General features: G+C 33.7%; 2 protein-coding genes across 2 annotated transcripts; both read right to left on the reverse strand.

The window, feature by feature from the left end:
• Positions 1-4,473: 4,473 nt before the first annotated feature.
• LOC145589618 (uncharacterized protein At4g22758-like) lies at positions 4,474-6,111 on the reverse strand. The gene is made up of 2 exons (XM_081646273.1): positions 5,370-6,111; positions 4,474-4,906 (listed from the first exon to the last, which is right to left on the reverse strand). The coding sequence occupies exons 1-2, from the start codon at positions 5,770-5,772 to the stop codon at positions 4,734-4,736; spliced, it is 576 nt and encodes a 191-aa protein (XP_081502399.1). The 5' UTR covers positions 5,773-6,111; the 3' UTR covers positions 4,474-4,733.
• A 7,390-nt stretch (positions 6,112-13,501) lies between these two features.
• On the reverse strand, positions 13,502-15,100 carry LOC145588886 (uncharacterized). Its single transcript, XM_081645478.1, has one exon. The coding sequence runs from the start codon at positions 15,098-15,100 to the stop codon at positions 13,502-13,504; it is 1,599 nt and encodes a 532-aa protein (XP_081501604.1).
• Between the last annotated feature and the right edge of the window lie 7,138 nt (positions 15,101-22,238).

The following is a 22,238-nucleotide window of genomic DNA, read 5'->3' on the forward strand; positions in this document are numbered from 1 at the left end:
TGGTTCGGAAATTGTTGTAGTGTACTCGGCTATTATAAGAGCTTATTTGAGGTATGTACGCGTACTTAGAAGTTTATTAAACATGTAGAAACATGCTAGGATTATTTAAGTGATTCCAAGTTAATGTCATGCTAGGAATTGGTTAGAATGGTTGAATTGAAATGAGAATGGTGATTTGAAATGGATTGATCGAATTGAGAATGGTTTTGGTGAATTATTTGTGAAGCATGATTGGTTGAAATAAATTACTTATTGAAATTGGTGATATTGGAATATTGTCATTGAACCATAATTTTATTATTGGCATGTTTGAAGATTTATTTAATTAAACTAAATGTTTAATTTGGTTTGGAATATTAAAAAGGAATTTTATTATGGTTCATGTAATTTTTATTGATGCTATAAGCATGAGAAATGAGTTATTTAAGTGTCTTTGTACACGAGGAATAAAATTATATTTTTGGTGCCTTAGTGCACTTAAGGTATTTCTAACACCGAGGGATAGGAATTTTGGCGCATTATGCGTTTAAGGTGTCTTTGACACCGAGGTAGATTTAAAAAGGGTTCAACATTAAATATTATGTGGTCACTAATTATTCAAGAATTAAATTAAAATGTTTAGTTGTTTGGATAATTATAATGTTTGATTATGTCATGGTTTGAGAGTCATCACCAAGTTTAATAATATGTAAATAACGTAAAGTGAAAGACATTACGCACCAAAACTCTTGGAACGTATACACCTTGAGTATGAACATATAGGGGGAGTTATGGGGTTTTATATTTAACCATAACTTCTACTGGGAGTACAGGACGTTGTATTTTCCTTTTATTATTATGCGTAGGAATTCCGCCACTTACGAGTGGTTCTTTTATATTAGCACGGTTAGCTCCCGTGTTAGTACCCCTTTATTGGGGCAGGTTAGGGGAAAACTCGTTCGATGCGTAATCAAGCTAATTAATAAATTAGTTATGTATTAGTTGGTCATTGAATATGTTGTATGCTTGTAAACATGAGCAACAAGGTAAGTCGTGTGATGATAGGGTGAAAGCATGTTAGCGTGTTTTATTTACTCTTATGTACTTAGCATTGCTGATTGTATGTTTGTATGTTTGTTTGACCTTGTCTTTATCTTGGCCCTACGACGACCCATTTCTAATGGCGAGTAGTGGGGACAAGTAGAGAAAAGCTTTTCAGGTAATGAAGCATATTCATGAAGGGCATGAGTGAAGAGCGAATCATGCTTAGTTTCCATAGGAATATGATGTGTTTTATTGCTTTGAATATTGTATATTTATCTTTACTTGTGAGACTAACGCAAAGGTTTTGGTATTGCTCGGTTTTAATAAGGGCCTACAATGGTTCCAAGTTGTAGGTTGATTTCGTTTTACTTTGGTTTGACTTTACTTTCGTTTGGTTGACTTTCTAAGTTGACTTGTTTTGAATGTTTTTAAAGATAGTCTTCCGCTGTGTGTCTTTGATAATTGCCTTAGCCGTTATCACGGTGGCGGTAATATCTTAGATTTTCCTATTTTGAGTTTTTAAAAAGGGCAAAACAGGTATTTTAAAGGAAAGAAATTTCTAGAGTGTTACAAAATCACCCCGTGTATATATATATATATATATATATATATATATATATATGTAATGATTAAGTTTTGGTGTAGGAATCTAACTGTACAATACTACTTTAAGATTCAACAACAAATATTTGAGAATAAAAAAAAAATCTAAAATAATATACTAGTCCAAAATTTCTTTCACATAATATTGGTCATTGGGCCACCTTAAACGACATTCTGGCTAGAAAATTTTCTTCATAACCAAATATCTCATAATATTGGACTTGCAATGGCTCTTGACTAGGTACTCCTTGTCTCTCAGTTTTTGAGAGACTCAACTATGTTAGAGTGAAAAGAGTGCTATGAATTGTTGTAGTTTCTATAAAAACTATAAGAAGGAAAGGGAGTTGGATTGTAGTATGACAGATTTGTCAAACTTTTTGCGAAAATAAAAACAATCGTAAGGAACTTAAAGTGCAAGAGTGATTTTATGTGGAAAACTCGTTGGCCCTAAACAAGGAGAAAAACCAAGACCCCATGAGATTTTAGGAAAAAAAATCTTCACGAGAATAGGGCAATACCTATTACAAACTAAAGACTCTAATTTCAAGTTCCTCAACGAATTCAAAGCCTCAAGCAACAAGTCAGCCCAACTTGTTATCCTTCTCTTCTCTTTCTCTCTTCTCTTTTTCCTAGCTTCACTCAAAGCTAAAACTGAAGTTCACTCAAACTTCCCAATTCCCAAAAAATACAACTCAAAAGAATTAGCTCTAGTATAAGAACATAAAAACACTCTATTTTACTAATGTGGACTTGGGCTCTTAGACTCGATTAAAAGAAAACAAAATATGAAATCTATTTGAGAGGGTGAGTTTTTCCAACTGAAATTAATTGGCTATTTATAGGTCAAATTTACTTTGGAAAACATCTTTGTGCTGCATATCCATGTTGCCACTACTCTAAACCCACTAAGCATAATATGCCCTAAAATTAGGGACACAATCTTCTCAATGTGTAAGACCATGACATGAACTAAGTCATGGAGAGTAGTCCGCAAGTTTTGGAAAACCAAAACTCAGATTTTATTTTTTAACTAATATTTCGAAAATAAGAGAAAATAAAATCCTTTTCATAAATTCAAAAAGATGAGATTTTAAACCAAGTGTTTTCCTAAAATCAAGTAACGCACAAATCTATCTTTTAGACCAATTCCACACAACTAATTTAAAGTGTAAGATGTAACCCTAATTCTTATACTTACATAAATCCTAAAACATAAAAATATTTTAGTGTTCATGTTTCTCTGATAAAGCTTCTACTCCGAGACTTCTGTTCCTTATAAGGAACTTCTCTTCTCAAGTCTCCACCTCTGAAACACCAGTTCATGTGAGGGAACTATTCTCTTTTGGTTTACTTTGTTCTGGGTAAAGGTGGGTATCGTGTCATGCTGGGCCACCGCGGGCCGTGCCACCTTTTGGCACACCCCAACCCACGGCACGGCACGACCCACGTGCTTGGCGGGTCGTGCCGTGCCGGGCAGCGGACCCCCCGATTTTTTCATTTTTTTTTTAAAAAAATTTTAAAAAATCGATATATACTTTTTTTTAAACAACTTTAAAAGTGAGTATATTTAAATAATTTTATTAATTTATTTTTTGTATTATTATATTACTCTGTATTATTTAGCAAAAAGAAACAATGCATATAATTAAAAAATTTACGAGTGCAATAAGCTGATAACTCAAAAATTGATGAATAACTTATTTTATTATATGCCGTACGATAAATCGATAATACAATAATTTAAAATGATAATTAAAAATGGTACAATAATTGGTGAATAACTTAATTTTATAGCTTATTTTATTATACGGAATACGAAGTTCGATAATACAAAAATTGTACAATAACTTTCCACGGGCCTTGCCGTGCCTGGTGGGGCGTGTGCCGTGCTACGGGCCGAGTGATCGTGCCGCCCGCCGGGTTCGTGCCGTGCCCGTGCCTGTTTTTCAAAAATTTGTTCACGGCACATGCCCACCTCTAGTCCTAGGCTATCTTGTTCCTCATGGAATTTTTACAAGACACTCAATTCTCCTAGTTAATGCATCTGATCACACACTTAATCAACCAAGCACTTATTAGTCTGTAAATAAATTAGGCTGTGTCATCATCAAAATCATAGGGTGAACAAACGTTCGAGCTATCCGGCCAAAGAGCTTCTTTTATATTAGTGTACTGATTTTTTAAAGCAGTGATGGTAGTTGACACTATTGCGAACATATGACCATGATCAATTCTAGGATATTTCTCCATCCCCTTTGTGACATAAAAGTATCCGCTAGAGAAGTTAGGTCCCCGCTTCCTTCTTCGGAACAGGCACTTGGAAGTGATGGAGAAAATTAAACACCTACAAGTGTTCGTAGTTGAAAGGGCTTATCCTCTTAACATTAATTAAGATTAAGATAACAATGTAATTCCAACCAAAACCAAACCTTGTTTTTCTTGCGTATTACTTGCTACTTTATAAATAATACTACCTCATTTTCATATTATTTGCAACGATTTAACATAAACTTGAGAGGAAAAATGTCTAATCGTAGTAAATAATATGAAACGGAGATAGTAGTTTTGTAACTAAAAGTTATTTCAAATTCGATCCTTCATATGATCTATGGACTACGTAACATTGTACTCCGTATTAATTAGCGATCACGACATATGAAACGTAATACGAGTACGAAATAATAAAACCCATGTTTATCCTTTCCACATACTAGGGGTATTATATTACTTCAGCAACTACTCTATTAAACAAGCAACTTGCCAATTTGTTTAAGCAATTCTCCAGATTCAGAGTATATTCAAAGGACAGTAACATACTAACATCCATACATTCAGATAAGACTAATATTCTAGCAAATTTTTTTTTATGATTAATTTTTGGTGGAGGAATCTAACTGTACAATACTACTTCTACTAATATTTTAAGATTCAACAACAAATCTTTGAGAATTCAAAAAAAAAAAAAATCGAAAATAATATACTAGTCCAAATTTCTTTCACATAATATTGGACCACCTTAAACAAGATTATGGCTAGAAAATTTTCTTCATAACCAAATGTTTCTGTTTTTCTTTTTCTTTCTTTTTTTGTTTTTTGTTTTTTCTTTTTCAGAATAAGAAACTAATGAACTTGAGCCAAGGAGGGCAAGGAGAAGCAAATTTAGTAGCTTGATCAGCCTGTTTTGCACAAGACGATGCTGTTTCCGCCACCTCCTTCCTCCTTTTGCATAGGAAGAAGTTTCTTGACCCTAACTCTGCAATCTTCTCTTCCCTATCCAAACCTGAAATCCACCAAAATTTAAAATACCATCAATTAACCTTCCAATTATCGATTAATAATCTCTCCAACGATACAGTATAATTTAAACTAGTAATACGACAAGTAAGATAACACAAAATTATCATATCGATTAGTCTAAGAGACCTTGTTCACTTCACTTTAAAATAACAATATTTAGTAATTTCAGTTTAGTATAAATAGTTCAGTAAAATTAATTTTAGTTAAGCAAAAATAAAATAAAGTGAACTAGACCTAACTTAAACCATTACCAATAAATAAATCCGAGCAGACTAACTTAAACCATTAAATAATACTTCTAGTTTAATTAGCTCAATAATTTCAAAGATTCTGACAGAGAATATCGCATCAACAGAACAATTAGACCAACAAATCAAGGAAAAATATGACGGAATCTTATAAGATACAAAAAATATTTAAATAAAAAAAAGGAGAGAGAAAATTACTTTCAAGGCTAAACTGAGAATAATGGAGGTCAAAATCATCAGCAATGGCGGAAGAAAGAACAGGACGACGACCTTCTTTAACATACTGTTTAAGAGCAGCAGCAATCAAATCTTTAACGGTAAATTCCGGACTAATAATAACCTGAACAGTACCAACACTTCCTTGAATCGTCACATTCAACAACACTTTCGTCAATTTCTTCGGCTTAACCTCATCATTCACCGGAGATTCACCGGAAAATTGCATCGCCGATTTTGATTTTAAATCCGGCACCGTTTTGGGTCGCCGAAGATTTTCCGTCGCCGGCGAAACTCCGGTGGTTCTACCGCTGAACGACATCGATCTCTCAGAAGCTCTAGGGGAAAACAATATGCCGTTCCTGCTCGAATTGGGGGACGGCATATTGAAGAGCAAGAATTTATAATTTTTTCAGTCTGGATCGATTTATAACACCCCTAAAAATACTTAAAATATTATGGCCTTAGGGGTTTATGTAGCCAACCCCACTTACGGGTTTAAATTTGATTAGCGTAGGCGACGGTAACGGTGGTAGCGATGGCGAGGGAAGCCGAGAGCGGAGGTGAAAGAAGAGCGGAGGCTCTTAGATGAGTAATTAGCAGCATAAACTATCATAAGTCATTTAATTTGTTACACAATTAAGAGTAGTAATCAAAAAAATTAATGTGTTTTATTTTTTGAAAGGGAGAATATTATTTGGAGTGATGACGGCAAGGAAATGAGGGAGGGGGTGATTTATAGTGAGGGAGGAGAGAGAAAGTAAGGAAGGTAATGATGGTCCAATAATGATAAGTTTTAATTATATGGTTGATCGGTGTTTATTTTCTTTAATTAATTGTTAGGAAATGGGGATGTTGGGAATTATAATTACTTAATTAATTAGGGGTTATAAAAATGAAATTATTATGCTTCCTTCAAATTAAAAAATGAAATAATGAAGGGTGGGTCCCTAGTGACTGAACATGCCGGGCTGAGCTCCGGCTCTGCGCACCTGCTCGGCTGCTCACACCTTTATAAATTGGTAGTTTGATAATTTGTGGCTCATTTTAATGCTAGTTTTTAAGTTTAAAGATGCGGTTACTATCTCTATTTTTTGACTGTTATTTACCTTTTTTTTTTTTACAGCAGCTGTTATTTACTTATTTTCTCTAATAGTCTATATATGTTAGTTAAAATAATAATTAGGGCTTGTTTTCATTGACTGAAATAAGCTGAACTGAATTAAACTGAACTGAACTTATTAGAGCTGAACTGGAATGAAATAAATATTTTATGAGAGAAGGAAATTAGGAGCTGAACTGAACTGAACTGAACTTATTAGAGCTTAACTGAACTGAACCGAACTGAAAATAATCTAATGAGAACAGGGCCTAAGTTTGATAGTATGAAATTATACATTATAACGAATCAAACAATATATTATACCTTGTATAAAAACATTTTACTACGTAATATTTATACATTTGTTAGATCAGTGCATTTTGTGAGTGTTGGCTAGTATGACCACTTGTAAAATAATAAAATAATTCTTATAACACAAACTGAGTAACCCCTGTAATACTGACCGATAGTGTCGGATCCAGAATTTTATGGGTGATGTGTCACTGTCACCCATCGACCGCATACCAATCAATAATTAATGCATGAATATGAAATACTTAATATTCAATAATAAAAAGTCATTCCAAAAGTATCCATATTACAACCAAATAGTTAATTTATAAAAAAATACGATTATTCCCTAAGAGTTTTCATGTTTTGATATCGATTTATGATATCAATCTTTCTCTGTATAAGTAATTAAGAAATCATTCAACATTTGATCTTTCATAATTACGCAACAAAAAGTATTGTGTGAAATCAAACTCACCAAGAGTCAAGTTGTTAGTAACAACATTAGATATTAACATTTTAATATCACATTAATATTATTAACAAAAATAATAAATTAATTAAAAAAAAAAAACACCCACCCACCACACCCCAGCCTAGCCACCTTCCCTGCCCCCACCCCGCCACCTTACCCCAACCCCACCACTTCCTCATTGGCACCCAATTCCCCAGGAACCTTGCACCAACACCACCCCGACCTGAATCCCCTGTCGTTGCCCATTCCCTTTCCCTAAATCACCACCCCTCACCTTAAAACCCCCTCCATCGAAAAACCCTCATTCCTCACCCGCTAACGCACCAACCCCTTCCCTTGTGCCGACGAACCCAATTCACCCTTCTCCTGCCATCTTTACCCCGAAACCTTAAAGCCCCGAAATCAAAATCTAGAGTTTTGATTTTGGGCTTTTTAGGGTTTTGATTTTCTAGGTTAGGGTGGGTGACCATTTCCTTGTAGAGAAAAGGGGAGGGGCGTTCAGGTAGTGCAAGGGTTTTTTCGATGGGGGGCCAGGGTTGGTAGCTCTAGATTTTAAGGGTTTTGGGTGGAGGGAGGGGAAATTTGGGGTGGTTTAATTCAAAGAAAGGGGCGGCACAGACACACATGGCAAGGGAAAAGGACAACGTTGACCGGATGGGGGAGGCAGGCTTGGTTGGGGCGGTGTGGGGAAAGGAGGGGTGGCTAGGGTGTGGTTTTCTTTTACTTTTTTTTAATGAAATAAGACCTAATCAGAGGCTACCACTAGAGCTGTCAAAAGTTGATCCGACCAGAACCCGATTATTAACCGACCTGTTTGAACTCGAAAAAACGGTGATCCGAACCCGATATGACCCGACCTAAAATCAACCCTAAACCTGAGTATTTGAGACCTGAACTCAAACATGAACTAACCTAGAGATAACCCGAGCTGAATATAACACGTAAATTATCGACCTGAACCGAACCCAATTTGAACCGAGATTGATCCAAACCTGTTTTAACTCGTCAAAACCTGAATTTAACCTGACCTGCTACTAACCCGACCTGTTATTACACCAACCGAAATCTAACCCGACCTGTTACTAACCCGACCCGAATTTTACCCGACTTGAAATTCAACCCGATTGGTACTAACTTAACCCGAAATCAACACGACTTGTTATTGACTCAACCCAAATTCAACCCAAATTGTTTATAACCCATTTCGAACTAAACCTAACCTGTTATTGACCTAACCCAATTTCAAATCACCTTAAATTCAATTTAGACCACCTTATTAATATTGATCAAAGTATAGTTATATAGTTATGTTGTCACTTATTATGTATATCTTATCTAAACTTATTTGAACTAATTAGCTCGAATTTAAACTTATCTGAAATATTTCTCTTACAATAGATGAAGAAATTGATAATGATTAAACGTGAACGTCATTACATGAACTGCTAACAAACTGACCGAAAAAATGTACCCGAATCCGATATGACTCGACCTAAAATCAACCCGAAACCCAAATTAACCCAATATTTGAGACTCGAACATGACCCTAGTTGGAAATGACCCGACCTGATTGTAACCCACAAATTATTGACTTGAACCGAACCCGACTTGAACCCGAGAATGACCCGACCCTTGGAAATGACACGACCTTATTATAACCAGCAAATTATATAATTATTGACTTGAATCGAACCAGAGAATGACTCGACCTGATTATAACCCGCAAATTATTGACTTGAACCGAACCTAACTCGAATTCGAGAATGATCATAAGTCATTTTAACTTGTAAAAATCCGAATTAAATGCAACCTATTATTCACCCGACCCGAATGTAACCCAACCTGTTATTGACTCGACCTGAACCTGACCCAAACCCGATAAGATGTATGACCCGATGTGCAGTGACCCGACTTAAGCATGACCCAACCCGAACTCGACCCGCATAGAATACGACATTAACCCAAATTGACCTGACCCGAGTTGACCTGACCCACACTTACCCGACCCGTTTACCCGAATTGACAACTCTAGCTACCACGTGACACACTTAACCTAAATGACTAACGAAATGGCATTTGGTGTTATTTTTATTAAACTTATGTATATATGGTGAATTTTTAAATTTTAATGGGTACATGATGAATTAAGTAATAATTCAAGGGCATTTCTCATAAAACCTGAAAATTATAACATCTACTCAATTTGATGAACAAAACCATAATATCCATGTTTTAATATATATCATTAGATTTGTAACAATAGTATGCAAGGTAATCTAAAAACACACACACGTAGTAGTAGTAGTAGTAGTAGTAGTAGTAGTAATAATAATAATAATAATAATAATAATAATAATAATAATAATAATAATAATAATAAACGGGTCCTTTGACGCAATCAGGGCTATATGACTTTATTCCTAGATGAGTTATGACTGATACAGCTCATCGGAAGCAGGTTAAGTATAAAGCTCGTTGTCAGGCGATTGGATATGGTTTCATTCTCTTCTCCTTTTCTTCACTCGAGGATTTAGAGAAGGAGGCTGTTGCATTGCTGAAGCGGGTTCAGAAATTCTCGATGACGCAAGACATTGGGGCTCGTGCTGCTGCTCATATATTTACTAGGATAGGTTTTGTTATAGCTAGAGGAGTGGGGGCTCAGATTGTATCTCGGCTTCCCACTAATTTTTTTATAGGTTGTATGACTTGTGTGTTTTTGAGATAATAATAACAACAATAATAATAATAATAATAATAATAATAATAATAATAATAAAAATAAATAATGATAATAATTTATTTTTTTTAAAAAAACTTCTTTTTTAAAATCAAAGCTAAACATTAAGAACTCTCGCTCATACAAAATAACTAGTTTAGATCCCGTGCATGCACGGATAATACTAAGTTACTACATTCAAAATCTATCATAAATAAGATTTAATGAAATCAATTGACACATAAGTATATTTTGCATTTGAGTTTATACTAACATCAATTTTATGATCCCCAATTTTTTTTTTTAAAAAAAACATCAATTTTATAATAATTTATTATGTATAAAAGTTTATTTTAAAATTATATTTATTGATTTTTTTTCCTGATTTTTGATTTGTATTAATATAAAAAAAAGTAAATTTATTGTTATTAATAGTTAATGATACATCATGTACATATCTTGACTTATATATTAAATAAAAAGATACTCTGTATTATTAGAAACATCCATGAAAATAATAATTTTAGATATATTATATATTAATGATTAGTACTCCCTCCATCCCTTAATACAAAGCCTCTTTTCAGCATTTAATACTTACATAATAAAGAGAAGTAGACTTTTAATTTAGGGACGGAGGGAATATCAATTATATTAAAAGAGAAATTTGGAAAGAAAAATTAGACGGGAATTTTATTAACCACACATTAACATGTGTCATTTAAGATTTGCCTTTTTTTTTGAAGCGAAGATCAATTCATTAATAAGAAGCCATACAATATCTACAAAAGAGATCAGGAACGATAAATGCAATGAAAATTGAAACAAATAACAATTCTAACTCTGTAGAACTACGATCGCGAGTGCGAAGATCAATTCATTAATAAGAAGCCATACGATATCTACAAAAGAGATCAGGAACGATAAATGCAATGAAAATTGAATCAAATAACAATTCTAACTCTGTAGAACTACGATTGCGAGTGAGAATTGACATTGATGAATACCCTCGTCTCTTGAATAATCGCTATCCTTTGTAGCCAGCCTTCTTTAACAAGGGGGCCTTGCGATTTTTGATAGTTTTTGAATTGAACAAAATCTGATTCAATTAATTGTAGTTGTTGATCTGACAATTTATTCAACGCCGCACGAACCACCATAAAAAAATTAGAACTTACAATGACAAAAGGAAAATCATCTACACCAATCAAGACCATCATAAGAATAGGATCTATTATTATAAGAGATTAAAAAGGGATTTTAGGGTTTACCACTAATCAAGGGACCAGTGGTAGCCTCTACCAATCGCCTTTAGTATATGTTTAATGATGATTAACACATAGTACGAAATAATTAATCCTCTAAAAAAAGGTAGAACTACTCGTAATGTTTGCTACTCTCTCCGTTTTTTTTATTTGCATCACTTTCCTTTTTTGGGTGTTTTTTTTAAAATGCATCACTTCTATATTTGGTAACTTTATACTATATTTTATCATTTCTCTCTCTTACTTTAAACCCCACTCAACTTTTTTTTATCATTTTTCTCTCTTTTATAATCCCCACTAAAATAATAAAAATATTTATCCTCTCTCACATACTTTTTCTTTCATGGTCTCCATCTTACTTTTAATACTACCTCCGTTAAATATTATGTGCAACTTTTGCCATTTTGGGATGTTTTCTATTATGTGCAACTTTCAGTTTTTTACCTATTTTTAGTAAGGAAAAAGCAGTGAAATTACATTTTTACCCTTACTTAACTTAATTTTTTTTTTAAAACAATGCCCTTACTCTTAATTAATCACATTAACCTAAACTAATCAGATTACCTAAAACTAATGACTCCCTCCATTTATTACCCCCAATTCCCCCCAACTCTCTCATTTACTCATATTCCCAACCACCTTCAATTAATGAAATGGTTGAGCTTCTGTATTTGTTCTGGAGAATTCCCCAGATGAACCCTAGTTCATCATCTGGATTTTTCTCTCTCCTCTGTTCTTCGTTTTCCCACTTCCTGTCTCCAGATCTGCACAACCTCTCTCCTCTTTTCTTTGACTTTCCTCTTCCCCTGTCCTTCTCTCTTTCTGAAACACTACTTTCCTTACCACACAATGCTAGACCTAGATCCGTTGAAGGATGCTTACTTGGCTACTAACGACAAGGGGGAGGAGAATCTCATCAAACACTTCCTCCACTGCTTCGAGACTGGATCTACCTTCCCTCGTGAGTTTTATGAGTCCTGTGAAACGGGAGGCTACTGTACCTTATACACTTACAGGGCTCTGGGGAAAGTGATGAAAAGCTTGGATGAGGAAGAAAGGAAGAAGAGAGAGGAAGGACAGGGTGAGTCCCGAGTGAAATCTGCTGAACCTTGTGAGGGTACTCCAGATCTGGTTGCTGAGAGTGCTCAGAGCAGTGTTGTGGCCCCAACCAAGGCCAGATGTAAGCGTGAAAGGCCACCACCAAAGGTTCGTTCTTCGAGGAAGGCGGCGCGTGTGGCTTTGCGAAGGATGCGTGGGCTCCCTGACACCGAGTTCATCGATTTGACTTCTGATGATGAGGGAGATGAGGAACCACCATCCCAAAAAGATGAACCCGCCTCTTCTCCTGTCCCTGTTGTGCAGTGCTACGTGAGGCGGATGAACCCTAGGGTTCAACCCTCAAACTGACTGATCTCGTAACGCTTTCTAACCCTAATTTATTCTGGATTTGTTACACTATTTGCTGGTTATACTGATGTTGATGATGTCTCAATTTCCTGTTTAATGACCATGTTAATTGTTGATGTTTGTTGGCTGTTGATATAATTGGTGCTGTTTTTATTTTGTTGGTGGTTAGTCTTGGGCTTGGATCTGGTTGTTTGTTGTGATGGGTGACTGATGATTCATCCTTGATGGAGTTTAGTTGGCTATATTGTTGTTGATTTGAGGATGTCCTGTTGTTCTGGTTGCTGCAACTGTGATGGTTGTTTGCTGGGTTATTGTTGTTGTGTGTTAACAAATGTTGGCCTTTATGGGAATATGATTGATGAATGATGAGACTATGCTGACTTGTTGGTTTCATGTAATGTTTCACACTGAGAGTCCCCTCACTGTTGCCTTTTCTGCCATGCATGATGAGTCCCTTTGTTTGACTGAGTTTGTTGTTATTGTCTAATCCAAATGATGAAGGGACTCCATTGAATTTCAATTTGAACAAGTATGTAGCTCCATCCTTCCCTTTTTTTTTGGGTTGATGTAGAGGTAACCTTGTTTAAGTTGTTGTATTCAACAAAAATATGAACTTCTGATGGATTTTGTGTGTGCACATAATTATCACTTTCATTCCATTCAAAATGTGGCTAAAAAAAGCCTTTCACATAAGAAATTGGACTTTTACATCACTGCCTTAGTGATTTATGAGAGTGTAAAACACAAAATACACCTAACCACCTAACAACAAAAGGCTATTAAAAACAAAAAAAGTTGACTAAAGATGGTTATGTGTGGCAGTATATGTTGTTGTCTTGAGTTGAGGAGTTCCCTTACCTAATCTGCATCCACCTCAAATTCCTGTTGTGTGCCTTGAGTGTCATCTGGTGCTGGTCTGAACATTGTGTTCAAGTACTCCACAGCCTCTAGCACTATCTCCTTCTGAACAAACACTTGATTTGGCAGTACACCTAAATTTTCAAGTTTTTTTTTGTTCATGTGTGGAATTTTATACCTATTCCCTCCTTGTGCCTTCAGTATTTTGATCATGCATCTCTGTAGAGTGACCCATATGTACTTGTTCACTTCAGGCTTAAATGTGTTGTATGACTCTATCACCTTCTCAACTAGCTCATCTAGATTGTTAGGGAAAGATTGATTTTGTAATGACTGAATTGACCTGAACAGACCTAGATCTAACACATTTAAATCAGGAGATTGAGCTGGTTGGAACACAAATTGAATGTTAAAACCATTGGATGTTGTTGCTGTAACAAACTCCTCATCTGTTGGTATTTGATGTGGCCTTGCATTATCCCATTGTATTGTAACATCCTTGGGTAGACTTTCTGGCCATTTTTCCTTGATATCTGGAATGACTTTGTTGAGTAACATGTCCCTGATGACCTCCCTGTTAACATTCTGAAGTGCTCTTGTGACCATTGTTCCTGCTGCTCTGTTCTTGCTTGATTTCTTAGCTCTGTCCTTGACTGTGAATAGGAAAATCCCATACTTTCCATCATGTACCAGTTCACCATTTCTGCCATATAATGGCTTGCCAATTATGGCCATGAACATTGCCTTTAACTTGAACCTTCTTGACTGTTGTGCCATGTATGGATCCTCTTCACTTGGTAGAAGGTAAAACCTCCTTTTATCAGGGTTCAAGTAGAACCATTTCTCATCTATGTGAATGTTGGAACTCATGTCTTCAAATGTGGGGTCCTGATTACCTTGAACTGGGTTTATTTGACTTAAAACCCACTTCATTCTAGCTATCTTGTGATCTGCTGACAGAGCTGGTTTGCAACTTGCTGTGTGTGTTCTCAGCCTTCCCTTTTTCTTCAAATTGTGCAAAGTGACATGTGAAATATTCAGTGCTGCTGCATATGACCTCTCTGTTTGCCTTAAGTACAGTGGGACAGATTGAAGGAATTCATCTGTGAATTCTCTTGGTTTTGGACCTGTTTTGCCCAACTTTTTTGTCCTGACATCAATCATATTCCCCTCTGCCATCTGTTTTTTAATGTCTGTGAAGATTCTTGTGATTGTTGATTTATGCACTTTGAATTTTGTTGAAAGTTGCATTTTATACCCTCTTGGTAAAGCTCCATCTTGCATCATCACCAACATTGCATCAACAATCTCTCTTCTTTGAAACATGGTGAGTTGTTTTCTGCTGGTTGTTGATGCTTCATCAGTTTGCTGTTGTTGTTGTTCTTGTTCATCTTGGTGGATAGTCTCTTGTTGAGCTTGCTCAGTTGTGGCTTGAGTCCCTGTGTCCTCTTCTTGCTGCATGTTTTCATTATCAGAATCATACAACTCAATGTCTTCATCTTGCATTTGTTCTTCCTCTTCATAATAAAGCTCTGCCATGAGTTCCTTTGTTAGTAATTCATCGATATCAAACTGCTGAGATTCATCGAAATCTGCCATTTTTTGTTGGGGTCCCTTTCTTTTTCAGGTTGCTGATGATGATGTAGGGTTGGCAGATGAAGTTTTTTGGGAAGATGAAGCTGCCCTACACTTTTGTGTACATAAAGAACGAGCAACAACACTACTTGATGGTGGTTTCCTCTGTGCAGTACTAATGATGCTTAGGGTGTAATTTTTTGGATTATTGGGGGGGCTAATTTCTAATTTAGGGTCTAACTTTTGGGGTTAAACATTTGGATGTGTTGTTTAAACTTTATGGTGGCTGTATTTTATGCTTTGTGTTAACAAAGCTTGATTGACAATGGGGGCTCCCTTTTATAAGCCTCTTAACTACTGTAATGAATGCTCTATATATGCTGATGGATGAGAAATGAAGACTTGTTTTTTTAAAACAGTTGGAGGGAATTTTGAACCCTCCCAAAATTTCAAAAAGTTTAAAATTTTGGCCAAAAAAAAGAGGGAATCTGATTTTCCCACTAAGGAAAATCAGATTTTCCCACTAACCCACATGGGGGGACCATGTTTTCTCTCTCCTCTCTATTTCATTAATTCTATCTAAACACACCTTAATCTACCCCATCCATTTTTTGCATTGGCAACCGTGAACCTCCCCAAAGTTGCACATAATATTTAACGGAGGTAGTATAATAATTTATTCACCCACTCACAATATTATATTATTCTCTTAAAAGTTTGTGCAATCCAAAGTGATGCAAATTAAAAAAAAAAACGGAAGGAGTATTTATTAGTGTTTAATCATCAAAATTAAAATTATGATGTCGTATTTCTTGTTTTTTTCTTCCATTATTCTTGAGTCCTAAACTCTCATACTTTTCTTTCATACTTTGCGTAACAAGTGTCGATATCATTGTGGTGAAGTAATGCTGATGTGCATGGTAACGACAAATTTATAATAAAATTTAATAATTGTTTATACCCTAAATTCTACACTTGGACGGTGGATATTAATCTTCCTGGTATTTTGTGTAACCTCATTCTTTGCCAAACTGCCAATGTAAGTATTGTGGTTCACCAATTCTTATATATGGTCACATGTTAAATTATGTGGGTTCATTGTTAGTGTATATACCTTACTCGATCAACGTTAAAAAGATTACTTGATTAAGTGTTATAGGAATTATTTCATCAGTTTTATAGGAGTAATTCAGTCAATTTTTAAAGGGTTACTTGTTCAATATTACATGTTACTCGATTTGTATTGTAGGGGTTGCTTTCCTCTTTTACAAATGGTCAAGTAAAGCCAACCATACACAAAATACGCGGATTATGTATTAAAATTTTTATACTCTTTCATTTGAATGTTTTCAAACAATATTGTATTAGAATAATTATTAAAGATATGTATTATTAATAATCAATCAATAACATAATACTAAAACAGACACCAGGAATGATACGTGTCACATCTTGGTGCTATTTTTTCCTTCCAAAACTCCACTTTCTTTTTTAACTTTTTTTTTTATGTCAATATTTGATTCTACAATAATATCTTTCCATATCTTTTATATTATTTTTATGACAAATATATATATTTTTTACTTGGTGTTCATTATTTTCTATACACATTTACCTAAATAATTAATCCCTACTACTTTTTTAATTATTTTTTAAATGGAGTATTATTAAATTTTTCCAAAAACATAATAATACATTGATTCGATCATATTATAAATGTTAAAGAAATTACTTCAAAACATCACTTTATTTTTTTTTTCAAATACCTCTAGCTAATATTTTATTTCAATTTCAATATAACTATATATTCAAATTAGTTACAATTTTGTTTCTGAAATTTTACTACTACGTATATATTATCACAAATTAAGGATTTATAGAGTATAGTATAATTATAAAATAAATGTTGTGTACCAAACATAGTGACAATTGACATTTCCTTTTGTATGTGTGTGTGTGTGTGCAGTTTTGCTAATAGTTTTAATTTAGTGGAGATTTGAGTCTATTGTTTGATTAATTTTTAATGTTTATCAAACCAAACCCCGCTTAAAAAAATTCTCGAGTTTGGACAGCCCAAAAAATCCATTTTTATTTAATTTTTTTCTTTGCCTATCAATATAAATTATGACATTATAATTTCTATATATTTGATGTGTACATATGTTTAATCAGATTTTATTTGTTGGATATAATTAGTTTTCTTAAAAAACATTAGATTTACCGTGCATGGCATGGGCCTTAAGCTAGTATACTAATTAACTAGTTTTGTGCCCGGGCGATGTCCGGATTGTCCTAAACTTTTTTAGATTGAATGTTAAATATAATCATATATTCCTTTTTGATAATGTAAAATATTAAACATACGATATCATATTGCTTATTATATAATAGTGTAATTTTTGTAGTTTTATATATAAATAATATCTATGTTATTATTAACTTGATATTTTTCTATTGCACTTAAATTATTTCTAATGAACGGAAAATATTTTTACCAAACTGAAATTATATTTTTTTGATTAAAATTTATTTTTACTGGTACTTTATTTTTTATTAAAATATATTATAAACAGATCCCATTTTAAGGAACTATTTAAAACGAATTTTACGATGAAAATAGTAATGAATTATAAGATATTTATTAAAAGTTATAATTAATTTGTATATATATGATATATTAGAAGTATATTGATAATAAAACACTATACAACATAGGCCTGTTCACGGATCGGATATCCGATTCATCGGATGTCAGAAATTGAAATCCGAATCCGATCCAAAAATTTCGGATATCCAATATCCGAAATCATTCGGATCGGATATTTCGGATATCCATTATCCAATGTTTAATGAAAACTCAAAATTTTATGGTTGTATTCTTGTAATCCTGTACGGCTGTACCTGTTAATCCTGTACTTTTTTTTTTTTTTTGAAAAACCTGTACAATAATTGTAGTAGTCTTTTTTGCAAATTAAATTAATTAAAAAAAACCATTAAATAAACTCCACAAACACAAGCAGAACTGCAGTAGCATACTAGCAATCTTAGTGCATTACAAATCCAACTCCTGAAATAAAAAATACAAAGCTTAATAAAGTCTCAATATTACAAAGTTTACCAAAGTCTCAATATTACATTTTACTAAATAATAAAAACAGTAGCAAAAAAAAAAAAAAAAAAAAAAAAAAAAAAAAAAAAAAAACAGTAGCAATAATACTCCTCAAATGCATGCCTCAAATGTAGTCATCAACAACCGAAACCTGCTCAACCAAAGTGGACAGTTCTATACCAAAAAAAAAAAAAGGTAATAGTTATCATTTAACTCAAGGCTAAAATAAAGAAAATAAATTATACTTGAAATCATACAAAGAAAAAATATATTACCTTCTTCAATCTTCTCAAGATCTTCAATACGCTCTTCCACCACAAGTGGTTCATTTAGATAACAAAACGAAATTTACAACACATATTAAAATAAAATTGACAGGCAAACCACCAAAAACATCAAAACAATGAATTCGAACTACATACCTTGTTTGAGGCCGAGCAAATACGAGTAGAAGGAGATCTGGGCAAGTGGACTGAAGGAGATCTGGAGCGTGGTGGTGGGGTGGGGTGGCGCCGTGGCAGTGGGGTGGGGTGGTCGTGACTCGTGGCAGCTTGAGGCCTAGAGCGGCTGAGCGTAGAGAGGGAAAGGGAAGAATTTAGGGTTTTTAGTGAGAGAAAGTGAACAAGTGAATAGGTTGTCTAATGTCTACTGAGTAGTTGAGTACTGATTATTAATTTTTTTTAATAATATTTATTTTTTTTAAAATAAAAATATATTTAATTTCAATATTTACCCTGTAAATTATCGGATATCAGTTCGCATATCCGATATCCGATATTTTCGGATATCGGATATCCGAAAATTTAGAAATCAATATCCGAAATTGCATCCGATATCCGATTTGTCGGATCGGATATCCGATTCGAAATGAAAATTCGGATCGGATATCCTAAAATTCGGATCGGTTGCGGATCGGATTTTCGGATTTTCGAATTCTCAGATAGTTTTGTACATGCCTAAATTACAACATTTTATCATCTCATATGTGTCACAATAATACCTATTTATTTATCTGTTTGTCGCCTACATGGCTAGGCACTTGGCGAAAAACTAAAATACCAAGTGTCGTTGTCTCGTGATGTGGTTGCGAGACCGGTTTTATATATTAGTGATATGATTTTTTTTTTTTTTTTTTTTTTTTTTTTTTTTTTTTGACAATAGTTATGAATCTTATGATATGATATGATATGGAGTATAAAACTACATGTTTAAAAATACAAGTTCAAGATTGATATAACAATATCCTATATAACTATGGGTATATTAAAAAATAGATAAAGTATGTTAATCCATTTACAATTTTTTAAGATTCAAAAATACAATTAAAATACATTTTAAAAAAAGGTATAGGCTATGTTTGGTAAAACTAGCGGTAGAGGGTAGCGGGTAGCTGTTGAGCAGCGTGTAACTGTTGAGCAGCGGGTAGCGGTCAACAAGTAACGGGTGAAGGTTAGCTGTCAAAGTAGCGGTTCATAGTATGAGTGTTTGGTAAAACTAGCGGTTGGATTGTGTAACAACAATAAAATTTATTAATTAAATTATTAATTTATCATAATAAATAAAAGTCATAATAACAACAACAACAACAACAACAACAACAACAACAATAATAATAATAATATGAAAAATTACATAAGTACTAGTATAAAAAAAGAATACATTTGTCCTCACCATAAAAACAATAATATATATATATATATATATATATATATATATATATATATATATATATATATATATATATATATATATATATATATATATATATATATATAAAAGCAATTCCATAAAAGAAAATACTAGTGTTTCTTATAATAATTGACGTCTCTCATTTCTCGCCTTTCTTAAAGCAGCTGCTATTTTGTCACGAATGATTTTCATTCCAGTACAACTTTCTGTGCAATTTTGACCCTGAGATGTAACACGAACATCAGGAAGCTCACATGAAGGTATAAAATTAGGATAATCCTCTTACACTCGAAAAAGGGGATCTTCTGGAGAATTTATTCGGATATAGTTATGTAGTGCAAATGTTGTAACCACAATCCGTATTTGTGTCTCAATGCTAAATTGTGGCATACTTCTTAATATCTTCCACCTTTGCTTCAAAACTCCGATCCGAAACATCTCTCAATGCAACTTCGAAGAGATGAGTGCCAACGATTAAAAGTTTCACGCTCATTTTTTGGAGGCTCGTATTCAAATTGTGACTTATGATATCTTGTCTTCGGACATGGTACAAGATAACCTTTTCGATCTGGATACCCTTTGTCAGCCAAATAGTACTTACCTATCACAATATAAAGATAAATAATATTAACATAAACCACCTAATTAATTACTTAAAGATAATATATAATATAATTTCAAAGAATTTATGCACACCTTTAGGCGGTTTAGGAAACTTAAAAGTTGGAGATTCAATTGCATGAAGAAATACACGAGTATCATGTGCGGAACCTTCCCAACCTGCTGATACAATTGTGAAACACATATCAAAATCACAGGCCGCTAATACATTAAATGTAGGAATTCCTTTTCTTCCCCTGTAAGGCGTTTGTAGTGCCTCCGGTATACATGCCTCTATATGTGTACCATCAATACATCCAATACAATCCTGAAATACAATCAATATTAGTCTTTCATATTAAAACTTTACATAATGATAACACTACTAAAAAAGGATTACCTTAAAATAAAGCATATATCTTGCATCTATTGTTATTTTTGCCGGCACACGTGTAAAAGTTGGATCATATGGTCTTATAATATCATATGCTAGCCCCTTGAATTTTCGACTAGAAATTGAATTGAGGACATCATGAATTGCCCTGCTTATAGTTTCACCAGAACGTTGAAAACGCTCACCAAGAACTCTATTTGAGGCACCTTGAGCAATTGCATATAACAAAATGCCAACTTTCTCGTGAATAGACATATTACGACTAGATTTCAGTCCATATTTCGATGATAGATCATTACATAATTTTAAAAATAATTGTGGCTCCATTCTAAATGCATTGACACATCGAATAGGATTGTCAATTAACATTTCTTTTACCCACGTCTCTCTTGTTAGAATTGAAGTCATGCATGGTTCTTTATATATGTATTTATAAAAATATGTAGACATCAAATATGTTGTAAATGCAATTGCAATCCAAAATTTGCACATTCTTTCCTCATCAATATCCATATTAATAACAATAAACCTGCCAATTATAAAAATAAGTAATGAATAAAACTATCATAATAAAAAATATTGAAAAACTTCTCTAGGAAAAACACACATAACACAAATACTCCAAATATTTTACAAGAACAAATCTACATTTTTATTTTACCACTAGAGCAAAAAAACATTATTTATTCCTAAACTAGTCCTAGTTATTACCCTTAATATGTGATATTCTAACCACTTAGCTCTGCTATCATCATCCTCCATACTCAAAAAAATCTCTCTTTTAGTCACATCTCCAATGACAGTAGTAGCAAAGCACCATAACTCACTATGTTTCTCCAAATACTCATTTCCACCATACGACTGATGGTATTCATTGCTGTAGAAATCGTGGACACATTTGATGTACTCTTTGACTAATTTGTTTAACACATTATATCATTTCAATAATTCCCTTAGATATCATTGCAGATCTTCCTGATTGTCTTCTTGTACATTTCACTTGACCATTATTAGACTTTAATGGCGGCTGCTTCTGAATCTTACTAGAAGAATGAGTGTCATTTTTTACAGCTTTACTAGTCACTTATGATGACCTACTTCCCGAACTACCTAAGTTTGCATCATTACGTGCCTGCTCTATAAAATGTTGAAAGAAATTCCCCTCATCATTAAGTAAATCTTGAGCATATTGGTCACTTGAAAAATAGGTATTGCCACCTTCAATTTCAAAGTTCCCTTCCTCTAAATTGTCATTTTGTATGGTCAGATCTTCTATGGAGTCTACTGAGGCCGCATAAACATTCTCTCCTGTTGCATAAGAATCTCCAAACAACTGTTCCCACTTTTGTTCAAGCTCCAAGTTTACACCC

Source organism: Chenopodium album, chromosome 17, assembly GCF_948465745.1.
Source record: "Chenopodium album chromosome 17, dcCheAlbu1.1, whole genome shotgun sequence".
Lineage (NCBI taxonomy): Eukaryota > Viridiplantae > Streptophyta > Magnoliopsida > Caryophyllales > Amaranthaceae > Chenopodium > Chenopodium album.

What these genes read in the sequence shown, in the direction of transcription:
- LOC145589618 (XM_081646273.1), bottom strand. Translation starts at nt 5,772, where the DNA reads ATGCCGTCCCCCAATTCGAGCAGGAACGGCATATTGTTTTCCCCTAGA. An exon ending in TTCTCAGTTTAGCCTTGAAA is followed by an intron (nt 4,907 to 5,369) that starts GTAATTTTCTCT and finishes GGTGGATTTCAG; the next exon opens with GTTTGGATAGGGAAGAGAAG.
- LOC145588886 (XM_081645478.1), bottom strand. Translation starts at nt 15,100, where the DNA reads ATGGCAGATTTCGATGAATCTCAGCAGTTTGATATCGATGAATTACTA.